General features: G+C 41.8%; 1 protein-coding gene and 1 long non-coding RNA gene across 2 annotated transcripts in view; both read left to right on the top strand.

Annotated features, from left to right (window-relative positions):
- LOC129831788 (EF-hand domain-containing protein D2-like) overlaps positions 1 to 10,682 on the top strand; it is a 67,579-nt gene extending 56,897 nt beyond the window's left edge. The window contains exon 3 of the mRNA XM_055895241.1: positions 10,305 to 10,682. Within this exon, the coding sequence (XP_055751216.1) occupies positions 10,305 to 10,451 (147 nt within the window). The 3' untranslated portion in view covers positions 10,452 to 10,682. The remainder of the gene's footprint in view (positions 1 to 10,304) is intronic.
- Positions 10,683 to 17,134: 6,452 nt separating this feature from the next.
- Positions 17,135 to 23,372, top strand: LOC129831786 (uncharacterized). Its single transcript, XR_008755812.1, has 3 exons — positions 17,135 to 17,442; positions 18,536 to 18,711; positions 18,903 to 23,372. It is a non-coding gene; the product is annotated as an uncharacterized LOC129831786 (long non-coding RNA).
- Positions 23,373 to 26,188: the final 2,816 nt, after the last annotated feature.

Below are 26,188 nucleotides of genomic sequence, written 5' to 3'. Positions count from 1 at the left end.
GCTGTCTCGTCCCCTCGCTACTCTCCATGCTTCAGAGACTCAACATGCAGGAAAAGTCCTATTTCCCTCCATCTGGGTTCACTGTCAAGCATAGGAGTTTGGCTTTCTCTCTCACACACATGCACACACACACACATCTGCGGTGATGACAGGGATAGCTACTCAGTACTCACAGAAATGGTAGCTTTAATCTCAAGGGTGACGTGCGATGGTCAGAGGAAGAGGAGACACATTACATCATAGATACATTAGCTGCCGTGGTCCTCTAATTGTATAGGCTATCCTCTAGACAAGTCAATGTGATTGAAGAAGGGTGTTTTGAGGCGATTGTGATATATAATGTAGTTAACAAAGGTGAAATCAGGAAGGCTGGTCTGAATGACTAGTCACTTTATTTTAATCTAGTAAATACATACTGTATAATTCACATCGCTGCCTATCTCACTCTTCAGCATAGCAGGTGTTTATATGGCATTGGTTATAATGATACCTCAACAGCATAGCAGGTGTTTATGGTAGTGTTTATAATGTTACCTCATCAGCGTAGCAGGCATTTATGGTAGTGTTTATAATGTTACCTCATCAGCGTAGAAGGTATTTATGGTAGTGTTTATAACGTTACCTCATCAGCGTAGCAGGCATTTATGGTAGTGTTTATAATGTTACCTCTTTAGCATAGCAGGTGTTTATGGTAGTGTTTATAATGTTACCTCATCAGCGTAGCAGGCATTTATAAGGAAATGTCTATAATGTTACCTCATCAGCGTAGCAGGTATTTATGGTAGTGTTTATAATGTTACCTCATCAGCGTAGCAGGTATTTATGGTAGTGTTTATAATGTTACCTCATCAGCGTAGCAGGTATTTATGGTAGTGTCTATAATGTTACCTCATCAGCGTAGCAGGTATTTATGGTAGTGTTTATAATGTTACCTCATCAGCGTAGCAGGCATTTATGGTAGTGTTTATAACGTTACCTCATCAGCGTAGCAGGCATTTATGGTAGTGTTTATAACGTTACCTCATCAGCGTAGCAGGTATTTATGGTAGTGTTTATAACGTTACCTCAACAGCATAGCAGGTGTTTATGGTAGTGTTTATAATGTTACCTCATCAGCGTAGCAGGCATTTATGGTAGTGTTTATAATGTTACCTCAACAGCATAGCAGGTGTTTATGGTAGTGTTTATAACGTTACCTCATCAGCGTAGCATGTATTTATGGTAGTGTTTATAACGTTACCTCATCAGCGTAGCAGGTATTTATGGTAGTGTTTATAATGTTACCTCATCAGCGTAGCAGGCATTTATGGTAGTGTTTATAACGTTACCTCATCAGCGTAGCAGGCATTTATGGTAGATTTTACAATGTTACCTCATCAGCGTAGCAGGTATTTATGGTAGTGTTTATATTGTTACCTCATCAGCGTAGCAGGCATTTATGGTAGTGTTTATAATGTTACCTCATCAGCGTAGCAGGCATTTATGGTAGTGTTTATAACGTTACCTCATCAGCGTAGCAGGCATTTATGGTAGTGTTTATAACGTTACCTCATCAGCGTAGCAGGTATTTATGGTAGTGTTTATAATGTTACCTCATCAGCGTAGCAGGCATTTATGGTAGTGTATATAACGTTACCTCATCAGCGTAGCAGGCATTTATGGTAGTGTTTACAATGTTACCTCATCAGCGTAGCAGGTATTTATGGTAGTGTTTATCAATCAATCAATTTTATTTTATATAGCCCTTCGTACATCAGATAATATCTCGAAGTGCTGTACAGAAACCCAGCCTAAAACCCCAAACAGCTAGAATGCAGGTGTAGAAGCACGGCATCGGCACGGTTTATAATGTTACCTCATCAGCGTAGCAGGCATTTATGGTAGTGTTTATAATGTTACCTCATCAGCGTAGCAGGCATTTATGGTAGTGTTTACAATGTTACCTCATCAGCGTAGCAGGTATTTATGGTAGTATTTATAACGTTACCTCATCAGCGTAGCAGGCATTTATGGTAGTGTTTATAACGTTACCTCATCAGCGTAGCAGGCATTTATGGTAGTGTTTACAATGTTACCTCATCAGCGTAGCAGGTGTTTATGGTAGTGTTTATAACGTTACCTCATCAGCGTAGCAGGCATTTATGGTAGTGTTTATAACGTTACCTCATCAGCGTAGCAGGCATTTATGGTAGTGTTTACAATGTTACCTCATCAGCGTAGCAGGTATTTATGGTAGTATTTATAACGTTACCTCATCAGCGTAGCAGGCATTTATGGTAGTGTTTATAATGTTACCTCGTCAGAATAGCAGGCATTTATAAGGAAATGTCTATAATGTTACCTCATCAGCGTAGCAGGTATTTATGGTAGTATTTATAACGTTACCTCATCAGCGTAGCAGGCATTTATGGTAGTGTTTATAATGTTACCTCGTCAGAATAGCAGGCATTTATAAGGAAATGTCTATAATGTTACCTCATCAGCGTAGTAGGTATTTATGGTAGTGTTTATAATGTTACCTCATTAGCATAGCAGGTATTTATGTTAGTGTTTATAATGTTACCTCATTAGTGTAGCAGGTATTTATGGTATTGTTCATAAGGTACCTCAGAATAGCAGGTATTTATAAGGAAATGTCTATAATGTTACCTTGTCAGCGTAGCAGGTATGTGAAAGAAAGCGACTCGGCTCTGCGTATTTGACTGGTTTGTGACTCACAGACAATGCCCCCAGTTATAGGGGATTAAAGCAACCCAAGAGTTAAAACAAATGAACTTTATTTAAACACACTGAGGAAGATGAACATGGGGATGAAAAGTGGGAAAGGTGGTTGTTCTGAAACACCAGTCTCAACGTCAACAGTGAAGAGGCGACTCCGGGATGCTGGCCTTCTAGGCAGAGTTGCAAAGAAAAAGCCCTATCTAAGACTGGCCAATAAAAAGAAAAGATTAAGACAGGCAAAAGAACACAGACACTGGACAGAGGAACTCTGCCTAGAAGGCAAGCATCCCGGAGTCGCCTCTTCACTGTTGACATTGAGACTGGTGTTTTGCGGGTATTATTTAATGAAGCTGCCAGTTGAGGACTTGTAAGCGTCTGTTTCTCAAACTAGACACTCTAATGCACTTGTCCCTTGTCCACTTGCTCAGTTGTGCACCGGGGCCTCCCACTCCTCTTTATATTCTGGTTAGAGCCAGTTTGAGCTGTTCCGTGAAGGGAGTAATACACAGCGTTGTAGGAGATCTTCAGTTTCTTGGCAATTTCTCGCATGGAATAGCCTTCATTTCTCAGAACAAGAATAGACTGACGAGTTTCAGAAGAAAGTCCTTTTGTTTCTAGCCATTTTGTGCCTGTAATCGAATCCACAAATGCTGATGCTCCAGACACTCAACTAGTCTAAAGAAGGCCAGTTTGATTGCTTCTTTAATCAGGATGACAGTTTTCAGATGTGCTAACATAATTGCAAAATTGTTTTCTAATGATAAATTAGCCTTTTAAAATGATAAACTTGGATTAGCTAACATAACGTGCCATTAGAACACAGCAGTGATGGTTGCTGATAATGACCCTCTGTATGCCTATGTAGATATTCCATAAAAAATCTGCCGTTTCCGCTACAATAGTGATCTACAACATTAACTTCTTATGGCTGCAGCCCGACGTCGGTACACTTATGACAACAGCCAGCTCAAGTGCAGGGCGCGAAATTCCAAATATATATATTTTTAAAAATATTTAACTTTCACACATTAACAAGTCCAATACAGCATATGAAAGGTACACATCTTGTGAATCCAGCCAACATGTCCGATTTTTAAAATGTTTTACAGGGAAGACACAATATGTAAATCTATTAGCTAACCACGTTAGCAAAAGACACCACTTTTTTTACTCCACCAGTTTTTTACTCCATCAGTAGCTATCACAAATTCGACCAAATAAAGATATAAATAGCCACTAACCAAGAAACAACTTCATCAGATGACAGTCTGATAACATATTTATTGTATAGCATATGTTTTGTTAGAAAAATGTGCATATTTCAGGTATAAATCATAGTTTACATTGCAGCTACAATCAGAAATTGCACCGAAAGCAGCCATAATAATTACAGGCACCAACGTCAAATACCTAATTACTCATCATAAAACATTTCTGAAAAATACATAGTGTACAGCAAAGGAAAGACAGGCATCTTGTGATTCCAGACAATATTTCCGATTTATTAAGTGTTTTACAGCGGAAAAAAAATGTAGCGTTATATTAGCTTACCACAATAGCCAGAAACACTTGGGCACCGACGACTACGACAGATATATGAAATAGCATCATAAAATGTTTCTTACTTTTGCTGATCTTCCATCAGAATGTTGGACAAGGTGTCCTTTGTCCAGAACAATTGTTGTTTGGATTTAGAACGGCAACTTTCCCTCTTCATTTAGCAAGTGCGCTAGCCAAGTGGCTCGAATCTCTCAATGTCAACAAACGGAAGAGAACGGAAGTCGGCAAAACTCCCGAAAAATTTTCAATAATCTGATGAAACTATATATATTGAAAAAACATAATTTACGATGATATGGTGACATGTATCAAATAAAATCAAAGCCGGAGATAGTAGTCGCCTATAACGGCAGTTAAACAAAAGGCAATCCCACTGTCCACCTCGAACTCTTCAGAGTACCGAAAATGGGGGACACGTCATTCCAAGATGATGTGTTCCATCTCAGACCAAGATAATCACCTAATTTCTTCTCTCACAGCCTCTTGACACCCAGGGGAAGGTGTATGACGTGCATGTATACTAATAGGTTTCGTGCCCATTTATAGGCAGGAAGAAGAATAGAGCCTCAATTTCAGACTTTCCACTTCCTGGTCAGGAAGTGTGCTGCAGAATGAGTTCTGTTTCACTCAGATAAATAATTCAAACGGTTTTGGAAACTAGATAGTGTTTTCTATCCAATAGTAATAATAATTTGCATATTGTACGAGCAAGAATTGAGTACGAGGCCGTTTGAAATGGGCACCTTTTATCTGGCTACTCAATACTGCCCCTTGCAGCCCAAACAGGTTAAACTATATTGAAAAAACATACTTTACGAGGATATGGTCACATGTATCAAATAAAATCAAAGCCGGAGATATTAGTCGTCCATAACGGCAGCTAAACAGAAGGCAAATCCAGGTGCCTCCTCGCGCTCTCCAGAAAACAGGAAATGGGTGACACGTCATACAAAGAACTTGTATTCCACTTCAGACCAAGATAAACACTCAATTTCTTCTCTCACCGCCTCTTGACATCCAGGGGAAGGTCTATGAAGTGCATGTATACTAATACGTATCATGCCCATTTATAGGCAGGAAGTAGAACAAAGCCTCGATTTCAGACTTTCCACTTCCTGGTCAGGAAGTTTGTGTGAAATGAGTTCTGTTTTACTCACAGATATAATTCAAACGGTTTTAGAAACTAGAGAGTGTTTTCTATCCAATAGTAATAATAATATGCATATTGTACGAGCAAGAATTGAGTACGAGGCCGTTTGAAATGGGCACCTTTTATCTGGCTACTCAATACTGCCCCTGCAGCCCAAACAGGTTAAAGTCCTGAGGGGACTGAACGAGGTTTGTTATAGGTTACAACTCCCCCCTGATTACCGTATTAATCCCTCGTTCCATGTGTCTCTCCTCAGGCCGGTGGTGGCTGGTCCGCTCCAGCCATTCTGAGGTGCGGAAGGTCCCTCCGCCCCCTCTTGACATCGAAGGGGTCCCGGCGTATATCGTAAGGGCCATCATGGATTCTAGACGTCGAGCGAGGGGCCTTCAGTATCTCGTGGAGTGGGAGGGGTACGGTCCGGAGGAGAGATGCTGGGTGGAGGACATTCTAGATCCGTCCATGTTACAAGAGTTTCACCGTCTCCACCCGGATCGCCCTGCACCTCGCCCTCCGGGTCGTCCCCGAGGCCGGTGTCGTCGCGCTGCTGGAGCCGCGCGTCAGGGGAGGGGTACTGTCACGACTTCCGCCGAAGTCGGCCCTTCTCCTTGTTCGGCGGTCGACGTCACTGGCTTTCTAGTCACCATCGATCCATTTTTCAGTTTCGTTTTGTTTTGTCTGTATTATACACACCTGGTTTCAATTCCCCCATCATGTTCCCTATTTAACCCTCTGGCTTTCATTTCTGTTTTGTCCGTGATTGTTTGTGCGTTAGTGGTTGTGATGATTACGTGTGTGTTTGTGATTATTTCCATTTGTGGAACTTTTGCCTATATTTTGAGTAAAACACTGTGGTTTCGCTCAACACCTGTGTCCTGCGCTTGACTCCGATACTTCTCCGCACACAATCCTGACAACAAAATTAATAGCTTTTCACTCTTCTCACTAACAGCAAATTAAATGCATCTTGTTATTATATTTAGCTACTTGTTTTGTTGTTGTGAATAAGTCATCATATATATCCCCCATTTGCAGAAGGCTACTAGGCTACTTTCGCCTTCTTGCAATGCTTGCAATTCTTCAGCCACTAAAAAATGTATGTACGCATGGTCTAAAGTTTGATTTGATTTGAATATAAAATGTGTGTACGCATGGTCTAAAGTTTGATTTGATTATAAAATGTGTGTACGCATGGTCTATAGTTTGATTTGATTTGATTATAAAATGTGTGTACTTGGGCCTCCCGGGTGGCGCAGTGGTCTAGGGCACTGCATCGCAGTGCTAGTTGCGCCACCAGAGTCTCTGTGTTCCCGCCCAGGCTTTGTCGCAGCCGGCCACGACCGGGAGGTCCGTGGGGCGACGCACAATTGGCATAGCGTCGTCCGGGTTAGGGAGGGTTTGGCCGGTAGGGATATGCGCGCTAACCAAGGGGGCCAGGTTTCCTCTGACACATTGGTGCGGCTGGCTTCCGGGTTGGAGGCGCGCTGTGTTAAGAAGCAGTGCGGCTTGGTTGGGTTGTGCTTCGGAGAACGCATGGCTTTCGACCTTCTTCTCTCCCGAGCCCGTACGGGAGTTGTAGCGATGAGACAAGATAGTAATTACTAGCGATTGGATACCACGAAAATTGGGGAGAAAATGGGTTAACATTTTTTCTTATTTTTATAAAAAATAAAAAAAAAGTGTGTGTACTCATGGTCTAAAGTTTGATTTGATTATAAAATGTGTGTACTCATGGTCTAAAGTTTGATTTGATTTGATTATAAAATGTGTGTACTCATGGTCTAAAGTTTGATTTGATTTGATTATAAAATGTGTGTACTTATGGTCTAAAGTTTGATTTGATTTGATTATAAAATGTGTGTATTTATGGTCTAAAGTTTGATTTGATTTGATTATAAAATTTGTGTATTTATGGTCTAAAGTTTGCTGGAGGATCAGCACATTCTCACGTTAAGTTCAGTTTTTATAAATGGCAACTTTTGCATGAAAACTGGCGCACAAATGTTTTGGGCCATATTTTGTGTGCACGCAATGTTTATAAATGCGGCCTCTGGGCTTTTGGACTTATCACCTCTATGTGTGCGTGTATGTGTATGTGTGTGCTTGTGTGTAGGCGGGAGGGGAAATAGAAAATTGCTTTGGTGTGTGTTCAATACGTTTGACCACTGTGGTATTTATGGTAGCACTAGAAATCTCCTGGGAGGGAAAAAGGCCTGAAGTGTTTAAAATTGATGAGGAGAGAAGAGATACAGCACTGCAGAGAGAGAACAAAGCCAGAGAAAGAAAGACAGACAGACCACCATTATGTCATAAATACTGTAGTAGCCATCATCTCTCCCCTCAAGTCTCATATCGTAAAAAGAAAGGTTGAGAGTACATTTCTGCCTCTTCCAGATCAATTCTAAAAAAGCGAGAGCAAGACTTTTTGACAGACTACCGGTGTAAAAAGTCTCGAAAGGCGTATATCTCTGAAATACAGTATCTTATTAAACCATGTACTTGATCAAAGCCCAAGCACTGTAACACACAAGCCCTAAAAGCTCATGAAAATATCTGATAAAAAGCAAAAATAAATTATTTCACTCAATCCTTTAGTCATAATTGCCATTTCAGTTCAGTTTCCAGAGAATAAAGAAGTTAATACTGGAGGGAAACTAAATGAGTTTGACCTCACGTTCGTTCTGCGATCCAGTGATTTGGCCTGCTCATTTTTCGGACAAAAAGACAATATGTTTTTTATGAACATGAAGTGCTTGTCATTTCCCAGAGTGCTCCTGAAACATGACCTCACTCAGCGGAGCTTCTAGTAACATACGGGCAGTAACATACGGGCTCATGTTCTCCTCTATGTGGGGCAGCAGGGATTTAGTGTCACTGTCCTCTATCTCTCCCCCTTCTCAGTCTCTCGCTTCTTCTCTTTATTGAGACAAGGCAGCCAGTGGGAAAGGTCAAGAGTTGTGTTTATCAGTGTGTGTGTGTGTTGTATTTATCAGTTCTCTTGATGACGTTGCCCCGCTGACACATCCTGTCTATTAATTTCTGCCATGATGGTACAGGATAAAGCTTGACTGACTTATACGGAGCAAGAGTGGTGGATTACCAACCTTATAGGGTGAATCTCTCTCACATTCCTCTATTCATGATTTATAGAGGGCAAGAGTGGTGGATTACCAACCTTATAGGGTGAATCTCTCTCACATTCCTCTATTCATGATTTATAGAGGGCAAGAGTGGTGGATTACCAACCGTATAGGGTGAATCTCTCTCACATTCCTCTATTCATGATTTATAGAGGGCAAGAGTGGTGGATTACCAACCTTATAGGGTGAATATCTCTCACTCTCCTCTATTCATCCCTTCCTCTTACTCTGTATCCGTTTCTCCTGGTCACCATCATCCTCACCCTCTGTCCCACCCTCTCCTCTCTTATCGTTTCTCCCTGTTGTATGACATCTCTATGTTTAAATCTTTCCATCCTCCTCTCCTTCTCCCACTCTCCCTCTTGAAAGTTATATTTCATTCCTTCGCCCGTTCACACTCTAAACTCACCACTCCCTGCGTCGCTTCGGCTTGCAGTACCAGGGGCGATGCCTAAACAGGTTATTTTACTATCCATTTTCAAACGGTTCAGTCGGAGCTTCTTCAGTGTGTGTGTGTGTGTGTGTGTGTGTCCTGATGGGGGGGCTAACATTTTTAAGCCCTACAGGTGGTGACAAGAGGGTGTATACAGGTGTGTGGAAGCCGGGTGTTAACTTGGAACCCAGACATGTTCCCACATATCAGCTTGCACCGCAACCGTCCTATCCACAGTGTATCCCTGCCCCAGAGAGTATGGTTTGTCAGAACAGTTTAGATTAGAGGAGGTTTTGCAGAGAGTTGGGCAGCAGTGGTTCTCCAATGTCACCAAATGATAGTTTCTCAGTGAACCAGAGAAAATGTTGTTTGCTGAAGCCTTGGTGATGTGTAGGCTGCTATACTTCCTACACAGTACAGACGTGGTTTCCTTTACGGGGCTTTGCCAATATCAGCTGTCGGTACTGTGGGAATAGAGGGACAGCGGTGATAGCAGTGCCAACACATACGTGCAAGTGTAACCACATACTACACACACACACACACACAACGAGAGACACACACCACAGGATGTTCTCCATGTGTCTTCTGGTTGACTAGCTAGCCTGCCAGGCTGAGAGGCTGTGGTGATCTGAGAGGGGCTGAGAAGGGCTCTGGGACTGTGGTGATCTAGCTGGGTCTACTGGGCCGTTCAGCTCATTATAGAACTCACTCCCATCCTCCCTCACTGACTCTACTGTTCACAGTCTCAACATGACACTTACTGGCCACTGGCAGTGTGGGTTTCCTCTACAGACTGGCTCTGTGGCTTTCCTCTACAGACAGAGGGAGAGGAGATGAGATAGAAAAAGGAAGAGGGGTAGAGTAAAATATAGAGAGAGAGGGAGGAAAGAGAGCTTGAGATGGAGTTAGAGAGGCTGAAAGAGAGAAAAATGGACTATTGTATCCAGTTTCCAGTTCCTTCTGTACAGTCTCCATAGCCACTTACTATCCTTTTTGCATTCCCGGCCTACCAACCATCTCCCACTCAATCGCTCCAGCAAACAAACAGCCTGACGGGCCTATTGACCAATCAATATAGTATTTTTCAAAAGCTTGGAGGCCGTGGCTGCTTTTCCACAGATTTATTGATGGGCCTTACAGAACTTCCTGTTTCAGGAAGTGATGTCACTGAATACTGCCCCTATATACAGGACCTTCCACCCCCACCTGGATATGGATGCCTGATGAACGTTGTTATAAATAAATTACCCAGGAGCATAAGCAGCAGTGTGCAGAATTTCCCTTTCTGTTTTTCTTACAGAACATACACCATGAAGAGGAGCCAGAGCCTGAGGGGCCCCTGCTGCCGTGGCAACAGATCAGACGGACACACGTGGGTGTTGACAGCACGTGCTGTGGCTGTCAACTCTGTGGCACTCTGTTCTGTGACATCATTACTCTAACATGAAGAGTGCTGCCTCAGGGAGTCAAGAACAACATTGGTGCTAAGGCTTCACTGCCAATGTCTGATGCTACCTGGACCACTAGCTACCTCTTCGATTGGGAATCTTTACATGTTTCAATACTATATTTGAAACAGAGACATTACATATATATTGGTACATCAAGTTGTCACTATTACACCGCTTCACACTCAAATGACTGCAGTGAAGTTAGCACCTTGAGCAGTTCAAATGTACTTGCACAACTATAACCTCTGTAGTTCCAATGTGACTTGACTTGTATCATAATAAAAGTAACTGAGGAGATACAATATAATGGAAGTGGTGGCGTGCCTTTTCTCCTAGGGTCACTGTACGGTAAAAATAGCTGAACATTAGACAGGAGAATATAAATGATTCTGCTATATTAAAATACAATGGCCAACTCCTTTCCTTATAACCCCAAAACATAGAGAGAGAGAGAAAGAGTGTGAGAGAGAGAGTGTGAGAGAGAGAGAAAGAGTGAGAGAGAGAGAGAGAGAGCAGAATATCTCTGACGCACAACAAAGGAGAAATGCAGTGAGCTCCAAAAGTATTGGGACAGTGAAACATGTTTTGTTTTTTTGGCTCTGTACTCTAGCACTTTGGATTTGAAATTATACAATGACTGTGATGTTAAAGTGCAGACAGACAGCTTTAATTTGATGGTAATTTCATCCATATCGGGTGAACCGTCGAGAAATTACAGCACTTTTTGTACATAGTCCACTTCTACATTAATGTGTACGCTACCATGATTACGGATAGTACTTAATGAATAGTGAATACTTTATTATTCACGATTCATTCAAGGCTATTCGTAGTCATGGTAACATAAACATTAATGTAGAAGTGTTTAGAAATATATTATATTCTTATTTACAATAAAAGTGACTCCAAAATGACATCATGCATTATTTACCATTCAATTCTATTGGGCACAAAATAATCTGAAACACAACCAAAACAAAAGCAAATGCATCCAACAAGTGTGTAGAGTCAGAAGCTTGATGTAATCATGGCTTGCTAGGAATATGGGACCAAATACTACACTTTTGACTACTTTAATACACATATAAGTCCATTTGTCCCAATACCTTTGGTCCCCTAAAATGGGGGCACCATGTACAAAAAGTGCTGCAACTTCTAAACGGTCCACCCGATATGGATGACAGTACCCTCACATTAAAGTTGAGTTCAAAGTGCTGCAACTTCTAAACGGTACACCCGATATGGATGACAGTACCCTCACATTAAAGTTGAGTTCAAAGTGCTGCAACTTCTAAACGGTCCACCCGATATGGATGACAATACCCTCACATTAAAGTTGAGTTCAAAGTGCTGGAGTACAGAGCCAAAACAACAAAACGTGTCACTGTCCCAATACTTCTGGAGCTCACTGTACATTACAGATGAATAAAGATCTATCTAACACTAGCACAAATTTGGATCCACAGAGATATCCCACCTAACTGTGGCCTGTTCAGTTGCATTGTGGGCTGCAGTTTTTCCCTGCACTCCCAGAAGTAGGACAGGACAGCTTTAGCCCCAGGCTCAGTTTGGCCCTGGCAGGCTTTTACACCCTCCTCCGTTCTTTATTAATACAGAGGAGATGAATGAATGAACAATAAGGAGGATATCTGTCTGTCTCTACCTGTCTACCTGTCTATCTGTGTACCTGTCTCACCTGTGTCGGGTCCCGAGTGGCGCAGCGGTTTAATGCACTGCATCTCAGTGCTAGAGGTGTCACTACAGATCCTGGTTTGATTCCAGGCTGTATCACAACCGGCCGTGATTGGGAGTCCTTTAGGGCGGCACACAATTTGCCCAGTGTCGTCCAGGGTAGGCCGTCATTGTAAATAAGAATTTGTTCTTAACTGACTTGCCTAGTTAAAAAAATAAAAAAAAGTAAAATCACCTGTCACCCATCATCACTACCTGTGACAGCTAACATGTTACATCACTGTTACATTGAGTCTTGCTACTGTGCTCTTAGACCTGGAACTACACACAGACGTACTCTGCTCTGTCCCCTTGCACTTCCAAAATTACCCCTATAGATACTGTATGCACCATTCCTTCCCTATCCTATGGGTATGTGTGCAGACATCAGCATATTTCCAGAGTAGAGCCCTATCTGGATGGTGTGAGAGAGAGAGAGAGTTGGGGCCTTAGCTCTCATAGGAAAATCTCTGGGTTTGAACTGTACTGCTGCATCAGAAAACACTGCAATCCTCCTAATGACACCCCACCACCCCTCTGGTAAAACACACTCTGGCCCTGCCAAGTCTCCTCTTCATTGACTTTGGCTATCCCACAGCTCAAGACTACTTCACAGACCACAGGGTGTGTCTGAGGCCAGGCAGACATGCAGCATGCTGGGAGTTTTCATAAAGAAGGGTTGGGAGCAGAGTGTGGGTGTAGGGCTGTGGAGCTGAGATAATGTGGTTTGGGAAGTTTGTATAAAACATTTTTTTTTAAATAATGTTGGTTGCCCTTAAGTTTTGCTTTATCATAATTTGTTAACATTACACAATCAATTCAGGTTTTATTGCAAAATGTAATTTTCTCTTGTAGAATTGACTTAACTCAGAGGAAATTGAAATGCAACAGATTTGTTCTTGTAGCGTTGAACTGACCACATTTAGTTTTGAAAAGGTTTGGTGGGAAAGGGGGAACTGTTTTAGCGAAGGACACTGGGGGGTGACAGGTGGGGGGGCGACACCGGTACCAGGTGGGGGGCGACACCGGTACCTACAATAGCTAGCTAGGAGAACTCTGGTACACACCAGGTGGGGGGCGACACCGGTACCTACAGTAGCTAGCTAGGAGGACTCTGGTACACACCAGGTGGGGGGGTGGGGCGACACCGGTACTTACAGTAGCTAGCTAGGAGGACTCTGGTACACACCAGGTGGGGGGCGACACCGGTACCTACAGTAGCTAGCTAGGAGGACTCTGGTACACACCAGGTGGGGGGGGGGCGACACCGGTACCTACAGTAGCTAGCTAGGAGGACTCTGGTACACACCAGGTGGGGGGCGACACCGATACCTACAGTAGCTAGCTAGGAGGACTCTGGTACACACCAGGTGGGGGGGTGGGGCGACACCGGTACCTACAGTAGCTAGCTAGTGTTGATAATTGGATATGGAGAAGGGCGAGCCGGTCAAGGATCGATTCAGACAAGGTGATAAATTGTATGACAAGCGACAGTTTAATTATGAGTAAAGATATCTGGTACAAGCGTATACGGTCTCGTTCCTTCGGCTCATAGAGAACCTCCAGAAAAAGCCCAGATAACAGAATGCATAGACATTTTATACAACACAGAAAGTAGGTTGAGTCTGGAAGTTCTGGTCCTTTGGTTGGTTCTGGACAGGTTGTTGTCTTCTCAGATTGGTCCTGATGAGCTGGGCGTCATCCTTCTGAGTCTTATAGCAAAATTTCTTTGTTATCAAATGTTCAGCTAAACAGGAGATTTTGTGTGTGCGTAGTCAGCCCTCCGTCCTTGGGTATGTGTGTGTGTCTGTACCCTTTTCTTATCAGTGTTTATGAATGTTCTGTGTCAGCCATCTGTCTCTGGGTGTGTGAGAAACCCTGCTTAGAAAGAAGTTAGTTATAACAATGTAATAGCAATATGCTTGTGTTATTTTAAATGGTATTTATTACACTAGGAGGACTCTGGTACACACCAGGTGGGGGGGGGGGGGGGGACACACCGGTACCTACAGTAGCTAGCTAGGAGGACTCTGGTACACACCAGGTGGGGGGCAACACCGGTGCCTACAGTAGCTAGCTAGGAGGACTCTGGTACACACCAGGTGGGGGGGCGACACCGGTACCTACAGTAGCTAGCTAGGAGGACTCTGATACACACCAGGTGGGGGGGCGACACCGGTACCTACAGTAGCAAGCTAGGAGGACTCTGGTACACACCAGGTGGGGGGCGACACCGATACCTACAGTAGCTAGCTAGGAGGACTCTGGTACACACCAGGTGGGGGGGCGACACCGGTACCTACAGTAGCTAGCTAGGAGGACTCTGGTACACACCAGGTGGGGGGGCGACACCGGTACCTACAGTAGCTAGCTAGGAGGACTCTGGTACACACCAGGTGGGGGGCGACACCGGTACCTACAATAGCTAGCTAGGAGGACTCTGGTACACACCAGGTGGGGGCGACACCGGTACCTACAATAGCTAGCTAGGAGGACTCTGGTACACACCAGGTGGGGGGGGGGGGGGGGGGGGGGCGACACCGGTACCTACAGTAGCTAGCTAGGAGGACTCTGGTACACACCAGGTGGGGGGCGACACCGGTACCTACAATAGCTAGCTAGGAGGACTCTGGTACACACCAGGTGGGGGGCGACGCCGGTGCCTACAGTAGCTAGCTAGGACACTAGTAGACAGTGTCCTTCAACCCCCCCAAAAATCCGATGATACTTTAATTTCCCTTTTGACCCACATTTTAATCGCATAGACAATCAGTGGAATCCAGAATATCAAAAATGTCATGCTCAAGAGGGGGGCGTTCCTGCAGATGCAGGAATATCCCAAATTACGGGCCCAGTCACACTCTATTGATTCCAGGTGCATACAACCAGAAAGACGTCACAAACCAGAGTCAATCTTTGAAGGAGATTATTTACGTTTTAGTCATTTAGCAGACAATGTTATCCAGAGCGATTTACAGGAGCAATTAGGGTTTTGTGCCTTGCTCAAGGGTACATTGACCAATTTTTCACCTCGTCAGCACAGGATTCGAACCAGCAACCTTTTGGTTACAGGCCCAACTCTCTTGACCGCTAGGCTACCTGCCGCCGATAATCAATCCCCCATCTATTTTGGAGGCATCCATATGGTGGACTTTGGTAAGCTACATAAATTATATTGTCATCCGTTAAAATGCGAGGGAGTAATGTGTATAAACACTCTTATACTGATGTTTTAGAACATATCTTATTGCAGACATTGATTATCGTTGTTTTGCTACTTGTCTTTCATTGCGTCATAACGTGTAGCTAGCTAGCATGCTAGTTCATTCAGCTAGCGCTACTTCAGTGAGACTAGCTTTTGGCATCCATTTAAACTCAATAAAGACATGTTGTAGTAAAGACCACGCATAAAGTTGTGTACACTCATTGATTTGCCTGTAACGTGTAGATAGTTCATTTAATTAATGTTGGCTTGTATGTAGCCTGTATTTGCGCACGTGCATATTGACGCATGTGGCTCATGTTAGAGAGGGGAGGGAAGAAAAACACGAGGTTAGATAGCTAGCAAAGTTCAGCTGGTTATATGCTACCTAGTAGGAATGTTGCTCACATTTTTCCAACAATTGTTTACAGACAGATTATTTCATTTATAATTCATTGTATCACAATTCCAGTGGGTCAGAAGTTTGCATACACTAAGTTGACTGTGTCTTTAAATGTCATGGCTTTAGAAGCTTCTGATTGATTCAAATGATGTCAATTAGCCTATTGGAGGTGTACCTGTGGATGTATTTCAAGGCCTATCTTCAAACTCAGTGCCTCTTTGCTTGACATCATGGGAAAATCAAAAGAAATTAGCCAAGACCTCAGAAAAACAATTGTAGACCTCCACAAGTCTGGTTCATCCTTGGGAGCAATTTCCAAATGCCTGAAGGTAACACGTTCATCTGTACAAACAATAGTACGCAAGTATAAACACCATGGGACCATGCAGCCGTCATACCACCCAGGAAGGAGACGCGTTCTGTCTCCTAGAGCTGAAAGTACTTTGGTGCGATAAGTGCAAATCAATCCCAGAACAACAGCAAATGACCTTGTGAAGATGCTCGAGGAAAAAGGGGGCGGCTTGCAAGTTGATGAACACCATCCCAACCGTGAAGCACGATGGTGGCAGCATCATGTTGTGAGGGTGCTTTGCTGCAGGAGGGTCTGGTGCACTTCACAAAATAAATGGCATCATGAGGCAGGAAAATGATGTGGATATCTTGAAGCAACATCTCAAGACATCAGTCAGGAAGTTAAAGCTTGGTCGCAAATGGGTCTTCCAAATGGACAATGACCCCAAGCATACTTACAAAGTTGTGGCGAAATGGCTTAAGGACAACAAAGTCAAGGTACTGGAGTAGCCATCACAAAGTCCTGACCTCAATCTTGCAGAAAATGTGTAGGCAGAACTGAAAAAGCATGTGCGAGAAAGGAGGCCTACAAACCTGACTCAGTTACACCAGCTCTGTCAGGAGGAATGGGTCAAAATTCACCCAAATTATTGTGGGAGGCTTGTGGAAGGCTACCTGAAACGTTTGACCCAAGTTAAATAATTTAAATGCAATGCTACCAAATACCAATTGAGTGTATGTTAACTTCTGTCCCACTGGGAATGTGATGAAAGAAATAAAAGCTGAAATAAGTCATTCTCTCTACTATTATTCTGACATTTCAAATTCTTAAAATTAAGTGGTGATCCTAACTGACATAAAACAGGGAATTTTTACTAGGATTGAATGTCAGGAATTGTGAAAAACTGAGTTTAAGTGTATTTGGCTAAGGTGTATGTAAAATTCCGACTTCAACTGTACATATAAATAAGTATGTATATATAAATAGGCTACATGTCCATTACAGTAGTGCTGTGCTACATGTCCATTACAGTAGTGCTGTGCTACATGTACATTACACTAGCGCTGTGCTTGGTATCGGCAGTGTTTGCAGCACTGTGCTGATTACTTTAATATTCTGCCGCTAAATCTGTCCTGTTTTTTTCTCTCTCTCAGACTAACATATTGGGAAACGTCGGCTTCAGTTCTGCTGCGAATGTTGGAGAATCCGGATCGTGCACATAAAGGCCTGCTTATAAGTGGTCAGTGTTACACAGGGTTGGGGAGTAACGGAATTCAAAAAACCGGAACCGGAATCTGTTACGTTACCGTTACTGCTGTCAGCATGCAAAGCTTATCCAACTTGAATAAACTCTTGGAGGTAAGGATGACAGTAGTGTTGTAGTCTACGGCGATACGGATATCACCTATTATTGATATCTATATAGCTCATTGATGTGAATCACACTGCTGCTCTCTCATTTAGCTATTTGCACCTTACGGATTGTGGTTGCTGTGGATGGCCATTCACAAATCTAAATGTGTATTTGAACGAAATAATGGTTGAATTCAAGAAGTTTACGCTGCCTACCTGTCATTGTTTTTGAAACCAGTGGACAGCCAGTGAAAAAAGCGCTCTTGCAAAAACTGCATAGTGCGGTTCTAAGCCTACGAAACAACAGCTGCATAGTGCGGTTCTAAGCCTACGGAACAACAGCTGCATAGTGCGGTTCTAAGCCTATGGAACAACAGCTGCATAGTGCGGTTCTAAGCATATGGAACAACAGCTGCATAGTGCGGTTCTAAGCCTATGGAATAAAAGTACGGCTTTTATTGCTCAATATAATTCAAGCTGATAAAAAAAAGCCTAATGGACACATGCTCAAACTTGCACACTTTTGATAGAGGCAGTGGCAATCTGTAGTTGCTACATCCATTTTTGGACTTAAAAATGATACATACAGTACCAGTCAAAAAATTGTCTGATACTGTATAGATCATATGTATATATAGTATATATAAAAACTACACCTACTCATTCCAGGGTATTTCTTTATTTTTACTATTTTCTACATTGTAGAATAATAGTGAAGACATCAAAACTATGAAACGAAAAAAGTGTTAAGCAAATACCTTTATATTTGAGATTCTTCAAATAGTCACCCTTTGCCTTGATGACAGCTTTGCACACTCTTGGCATCCTCTCAACCAGCTTCATGGGGTAGTCACCTGGAATGCATTTCAATTAACTGGTGTGCCTTCTTAAAAGTTCAATTGTGGAATTTCTTTCCTTCTTAATGTATTTTAGCCTTAATTTAGTAACCAAAAAAGTGTAGCACACAACCACTTACTACACACACGGTAGTAAGTGGTTGTGGATATTGGCTTGTTTGCAAACTTTTGATTCAGTATTGGAAAAGATGAATGCTTGAATGATTGACACAAAGTTACTCCTCTGCTTCTTCTTCTCTTAGACTGAAGTTGGAAAATGAGGGCTCCAGTTAAAGTCTCAGCGATTGACTCTTCTGTCTGGAATACCTGCGTCTGTAACAAAACTCTAAAATGGGATAAAGAAGCAGTTGAGACTTAAAGCCAACTTAAGACTTCAATTCATGGAACTTGACCTCGACAGCAGATGTCCAGGACAAAGGTACTATCAAAGTGATCTCTTTGCCTGATTCTCCCACCCCTTGTAATGCTATTGTACCCTGCTTTGCTGGTGACATTGATTTATTTAGAATTTGAGGCACACTTAACCAGCATGGCTACTACAGCATTCTGCAGTGATACGCCATCCCATCTGGTTTGCACTTAGAGGGACTATCATTTGTTTTTCAACAGGACAATGACCCAACACAACTCCAGGCATCAATCCAAGATGGTAGGCAATCACTGTCCGTTTGTATGTGTGATCCTTGATATCAGAGTTAAGAGTTGTTATGTTTTAATGACCCTGATCCTGTTTCCTGAAGCAAATACTTTTTATGTGAAGGTGGATGCTATATATAACAACTTATTTTTAGATCAGTCTCTATTTTACGAAATGTCTTTGTACAAAGATTTTGGATTGAGAAGGCCTTTATTTTTTTTCTACACCTTTCTGGAGTTGGAGCTCGCTGTGTCAGGAGCGTCTGTCTGTGCGCAAGGCCTGCTACACAAGAGCAGGTGCACACTGAAGACTAACACGGAACCAAACCGGCTGCGCGCGTGTGCCATCGTGCATACATTTATTTTGTCCCCCCACACCAAACGGGATCACGACATGATCAAAACAATATCAAAGCAAACTCTGAACCAATTATATTATTTGGGGACAGGTCGAAAAGCATTAACCATTTATGGCAATTTAGCTAGTTAGCTTGCACTTGCTAGCTAATTTGTCCCATTTAGCTAGCTTTCTGTTTAGCTAGCTTTCTGTTGCTAGCTAATTTGTCCTGGGATATAAACATTGACACATAAACACTTTTTTGGTTACTACATGATTACTACATGATTCCATATGTGTTATTTCATGGTTTGGATGTCTTCGCTATTATTCTTCAATGTACAAAATAGCAAAAATAACGATAAACCCTTGAATGAGTAGGTGTGTCCAAACATTTGACTGTAAGTGTTCAGACCTCTGGCAGATATGACAACCTCTAGTCTTCTTGGGTATGACGCTACAAGCTTGGCACACCTATATTTGGGGAGTTTCTCCCATTGTTCTCTGTAGATCCTCTCATGCACTGTCAGGTTGGATGGGAAGCGTCACTGCACAGCCATTTTCTTTCTTCAGAGATGTTTGATTGGGTTCAAGTCCGGGCTCTGGCTGGGCCACTCAAGGACATTCAGAGACTTGTCCCGAAGCCACTCCTCTGTCTTGGCTGTCTGCTTAGGGTTGTTGTTCAGTTAGAAGGTGAACCTTCGCCTCAGTCTGAGGTCCGGTGCGCTCTGAAGCAGGTTTTCATCAAGGATATTATATCTGTACCTAATCTGTAAGTTTTTCCTTCAACCTGACTAGTTTCCCAGTCCCTGCCGCTGAAAAACATCCCCACAGCATGATGCTGACACCACCATTCTTCACCATAGGGATGGTGCAAGGTTTCCTCCATACGTGACACTTTGTTCATCAAACCAGAGAATCTTGTTTCTCATGGTCTAAGAGTCCTTTTGGTGGCTTTTGGCAAATTCCACGCGGACTGTTATGTGCCTTCTGAGGTGTCGCTTCCGTCTGGCCACTCTACCATAAAAGCCTGATTGGAGGAGTGCTGCAGAGGTGGTTGTCCTTCTGGAAGGTTCTCCCATCTCCACAGAGGAACTCTGGAGCTCTGTCAGAGTGACCGTTGGTTTCTTGGTAATCTCCCTGACTAAGGTTCTTCTCGCCCGATTGCCCAGTTTGGCTGGGTGGCTAAATCTAGGAAATGCTGGTGGTTCCAATCTTCTTCAATTTAAGAATGATGGAGGCCACTGTGTTCTTGGTGACCTTCAATGCTGCAGAAATGTTTTGGTACCCTTCCCCAGATCTGCGCCTCGACACAATCCTGTCTCTGAGCTCTATGGACAATTCCTTTGACCTCATGACTTGGTTTTTGCTCTGACATGCACTGTCAACTGTGGGACCTTATATAGACAGGTGTGTGCCTTTCCAAATCATGTCCAATCAATTTAATATACCACAAGTTGTAGAAACATCTCAAGGATGATCAATGGAAACACGATGCACCTTTGCTCAATTTCGAGTCTCATAGCAAAGGGTCTGAATACTTATGTAATAAGGTATTTTTGTTTATTTTTAATACATTTGCAAAAACATCAAAAAATCTGTTTTTGCTTTGACATTATGAGGTATTGTGTGTAGACTGATGATTTAAAAAAAAATCAATTTTAGAATAAGGCTGTAACGTAACAAAACGTGGAAAAAGTCAAGGGGTCTGAATACTTCCCGAATGCACTAAGTGTCTGTTGACAGATGTTGCTCCGGTTTTGTGGTGAAACAAAGGTGTGGTTAAATGTATTCTGCCACTGTGTCTTATTGTCTCGGCCTTAGTTCATATGCGTTCCCTCCGTGATACATACGCCTAACAGGTTAAGTAATCAGATTGAGTTGGATGAACATAAGTCCAATAGCTAGAAGAGAAAATGTATTCAATTTGGAGATATATGATTCAGTTGTGTTTGATAAACATGTATACATTTAGTCAGACATTTTTTTATTATTATTTCTAAATTTAATACCGTTTCAATAACACAAGTAAGTTAAGTAAATCTCTATTCATCATTTCATGTAAAAATAAATGTTTTCCACTAGGCTTAACTACTATCCCCACCCCAAAAATATATTTGATTGTGTAGTAAGTGTGTGTATCTGTGTGCGTGTCTACATGTACACTTGTGGGAGTGCGTAAATCACAAGTTAAAGAATCTTTACACAACTTCCAACCAACATATTTGGGTTCTTCCTGCTCCAAATGTTTCATCATGGATTCCAAATAAACTATTCATGTTTGGCGTTGAGTGTGTATTTGACTCAGGTTTCCTTTCTTCTCCAAGAACAAGATAAACCTTGATCACATATCTGTTGTATAATTCACTGGGTACAAACATCCTAGCTAGCTTGGTGCTGTAGTTACTACAGAACACAGATAAATATGAATCATACCAAACAGTGTATGTTCCTGTGTGTGTGTTTTTATATTAGTGTGCATAGAACTGTGCAATTAGTGTGCATAGCACCGTAAGCACCCTTGGGTCATCGTGCTGTGACCCACACAATGCTACACTGCTGATAAGAATCTAAATGAATCTCCAAGCTGAGTTCTGATTACGAGAGCATGAGACCAGGGGCACTTGTTAGCTTGATAGCTAGCATCCATCCACAGCACGCAGCTGAGCATGAAATCTCAAATTACACGGCCTATACATATTGATGACTTCAGGCAATACTTGGAGCCAGGTTTTAGTGAGGCTGGTCAGGTGTTTGTTATAATATCATGCTGATCCCAGACTAGCAATTGGCTGTGGTCCCAAGGGTATTTGAGTGTGAGTTGAACTGTTCCAGGACTTGTTGTCTATAATTGCATATTAAATCTGACATTATGGAAGCTATAGCCTCTTAGAAAGAAAATGGAGAGCCCTTTTTGTTCCAGGTAGAACCCATTCCACAGCCGAAGAAACCCTTTGGAACCCTTTTTTTTCTAAGAGTGTAGGGAGGACTATACCACATTTCTGGAAAAAAATGTAGCCTGGCTTGAGCGCCAACACTGGTGTCATTATCATGATTTGGAGTCTCTGCTGTATTTCAGACTTCAAATCCCACAGACACCCCAGCTGGTGATTACATCATACAAAACTCAGTAATGCGCCAGACCAACTCCCTAACAACATGGCAGCTAGCATATTACCCACTGATGGATGACAGTACCTGTGCGTGCGTTCATGTGCTCAACGTTTTGGGGGGAATCGACTCCCATTCAACTCATGAGTGAAATTGAAATTGAATTGGCCACACCCAACAGGATTTAGAATTTGAGTTAGAGTGACAGGAATTATAATTTGTTCAGTGTAATTCAAAGAAATTCCACGAATCTGACAGGTCACACTTCCAGATACAAAGAATATATAATCTGGAAACAATGTTCATATACTCTTTTGTTTGACTTCTTTTTGAAGGCCTAATGGCCAATTTGAGAGTTAAATGAATGCATTCATGGAAATGTTGTATTTTTTACCCATATTTAAGAAAATATAAGGGATTAATGAATATTTGCATACAGGTTTTGTTATCCTTGATCATTCATTTTAAAACCTGTTGAGGACAGAGGGCGCTGTTTTCACTTTGGGGGAAAATCGTGTCCAATTTAAACGGCCTCGTACTCAATTCTTGCTCGTACAATATGCATATTATTATTACTATTGGATAGAAAACACTCTCTAGTTTCTAAAACCGTTTGAATTATATCTGTGAGTAAAACAGAACTCCTTTTGCAGCAAACTTCCTGACAGGAAGTGGAAAATCTGAAATCGATGCACTCTTCTAGGGGCTGCCTATTAAAGTCCTTGATATTTATTAGTTTAGATGCACTTCATACGTCTTCCACTAGATGTCGACAAGCAGTGAGAGAAGAAATTGAGTGTGTAACTTGATCTGGGCTTGAACAATAGCTCTTGGCATGACGTGTCACCAGTTTCCTGTTTTCTGGAGAACGCGAGAAGGGACCTGGATTTGCCTTCTGATAAGCTGTCGTTATGGACGACTAATATCTCCGGCTTTGATTTTATTTGATACATGTGACAATATCATCGTGAAGTATGTTTTTTCAATATAGTTTAAAACCTGTTTGGGGTGCAAGCCCGACCTCGGACCGAAAATGACACCCCTGCAGAGCGCGAAATTCAAAATCTATTTTTTAAAAATATTTAACTTTTACACATTAACAAGTCCAATACAGCATTTGAAAGATAAACATCTTGTCAATCCAGCCAACATGTCCGATTTTTTAAATGTTTTACAGAGAAAACACCACATATATTTATGTTAGCTCACCACCAAATACAAAAGTGGACAGACACGTATGAATTATGATTATGAAGTATGAATTATGATTGAAGTAGCATGCACAACCAACCGAAATAAACTAAAACCAACCTAAAGAGCCCAGAAAAAACGACCTCAGATGACAGTCATATAACATGTTACACAATAAATCTATGTTTTGTTCATAAAAAGTGCATATTTTAGCTATAAATCAGTTTTACATTGATGCTACCCAAAAATGCTAATACATAGCTACAGTCTGAATCCAGCCGGGAGTAGCCAGAGAAAATACATACACCAACGTCGGCTACTAATTACACCTCATAAAACATTTCAGAAAAACATATGGTGGATAACTAATGAAAGACAGATATCTTGTGAATACAGACAACATTTCCGATTTTTTAAGTGTTTTACAGCGAAAACACAATATATCGTTATATTAGCTAACATCATAAGCTAGCATAAGGCAGCATTGATTCTAGTCAAGCGCTAGCCTAGCATAGTTAGCAGAGTTAGCATTCAACAGTTCGACATATATATGAAAAAGCATCCCAAATTGGGTCTTATCTTTCTTGGTACTCCATCAGAATGTTGTAACGGGGTCCAATGTCCAGTAGAGTCTTTAGTTGGGTTCCAGAACGAATGATTTCCCTCTTTGGTTAGCTAGCACGGTAGCATTGCTGCGCCAGAAAGCGTTTCTTCAAAAAATTCTTCCGTCGTTTCACATCTAAAGTCCAGAATAAATTGCAATAATATAATTAAAGTATATTGAAAAAACATACTTTAGGATGATTTTGTGACATGTAGCAAATAATATCGTAGTCAGGCATCATATTCAACGTTATCTACCTTGTTCCAGAAGCCGAGATCAAATTATCCTTCGCGCCCGGATTTTTATTTTAACTGCGCAGGTCTCACAAGAAGTTGTGTTATTCAGTCCAGGGACGAGATATTCGACTCCTTTCAATTCTCACTTCCGCATTACAGTCTGACGAACGCCTCTGACGTGTTTATATGGTCCCAAGTCAAATGGCCTTTTATAGAGAAGGTCTTAAAGAGACACATCGCATTTTGGGAAACTCAATTCGGCTGGGAAAATGGCTGTAAAAATATTTCTGTTCGACTTAGAGAAACAATTCAAACCTTTTTAGAAACTACAGACTGTTATCTATCCAACAGTAGTAAATATATGCATATTGGAAAATAAAAAGTTTCTTAGGAGGCCGTTTGAAAATGTGCACACATTTTCCAGTTTTTTCAATATTCAGCGTGCAGCCATAACAGGTTTTAAGAGCTTTTCCAGTAAATCTATTTTTTCATCAATATTTTATATGCATGTATATAATGGCATGTTTGATGTTTTACGTACAAGATGTATATTTGTATAGACTACACCGAATATAGAATAGAAGAGGTATTTTAATTTCACTGAAATTCAATTCTATTTCCTTTCACTCAAATTCTAATTACAGTTCTGTATCCTGTTGAGTACTTCAATTCAAATTTAAGAATTTAATAGAATTTGAGGCATTCTCAATTCAATTCTGAATTGAGCACAACCATAGTGTGTGTGTGTGTGTGTGTGTGTGTGTGTGTGTGTGTATGTGTGTGTGTGTGAACGTGCATCCATGTATGCATGCATCGCCTGTCTGTCAGTCCATTCTTCTGTCCATCCATCTGTCTGTCCTTTTCTTGGGTTGTCTGTGCAACAGCGTGCAGCTCAGCTTTCAGGTGCTTCCGAGCTGAAGGACCTCTCTGCTCCATCTCCATCTCAGGTTATATAACACCTGAACCCAGGCCAGACAGACCAAAATCTTTCCCACAGGTTATATATACAGAGCCTTCAGAAAGTATTCACACTCCTTGACTTTTTCCTAATTTTGATGTGTTACAGCCTGAATTTAAAATTGATAAAATTGCGGGGGTTTTTGTCACTGGCCAACACACAGTACCCCTTAATGTCAAAGTGGAATTCTGTTTTTCTAAATGTTTAAACATGTATTAAAAATGATAAGCTAAAATGTTTTGAGTTAATATGTGTTCAACCCCTTTATTATGGCAAGCCTAAATAAGTTCAGGAGTAAAATTTTGCTTAACAAGTCACAATAAGTTGCACGGACTCAATCTGTGTGCGATAATTGTCACGCCCTGACCGTAGATTGCTTTGTATGTTTCTATTTTTTGTTTGGTCAGGGTGTGATGTGGGTGGGCAGTCTATGTTTGTATGTCTAGGTTTTGTATTTCTATGTTTTGGCCGGGTATGGTTCTTAATCAGGGACAGCTGTCTTTCGTTGTCTCTGATTGAGAACCATACTTAGGTAGCCTGTTTTCCCACTGTTAGTTGTGGGTGGTTATTTTCTGTTTAGTGTTGGTTGCACCTTGCAGAACTGTTTCGGCTATTCTTTTTGTTATTTTGTATTCAGTGTTCAGTCAGTTAAGTGAATAAAGATGAACACGTACCCCGCTGCATTTTGGTCTGACGATTCCTCTTCTTCTTCCGATGAATGCCGTGACAATAATAGAGTTTTGAATGACTACTTCATCTCTGTGCCCCCACACATCCAATTATCTGTAAGGTCCCTCAGTCGAGCATTGAATTTCAAACACA

This window comes from Salvelinus fontinalis, chromosome 33 (assembly GCF_029448725.1).
Source record: "Salvelinus fontinalis isolate EN_2023a chromosome 33, ASM2944872v1, whole genome shotgun sequence".
Taxonomy (NCBI): domain Eukaryota; kingdom Metazoa; phylum Chordata; class Actinopteri; order Salmoniformes; family Salmonidae; genus Salvelinus; species Salvelinus fontinalis.
This window is presented reverse-complemented; position numbering and strand designations above follow the sequence as displayed.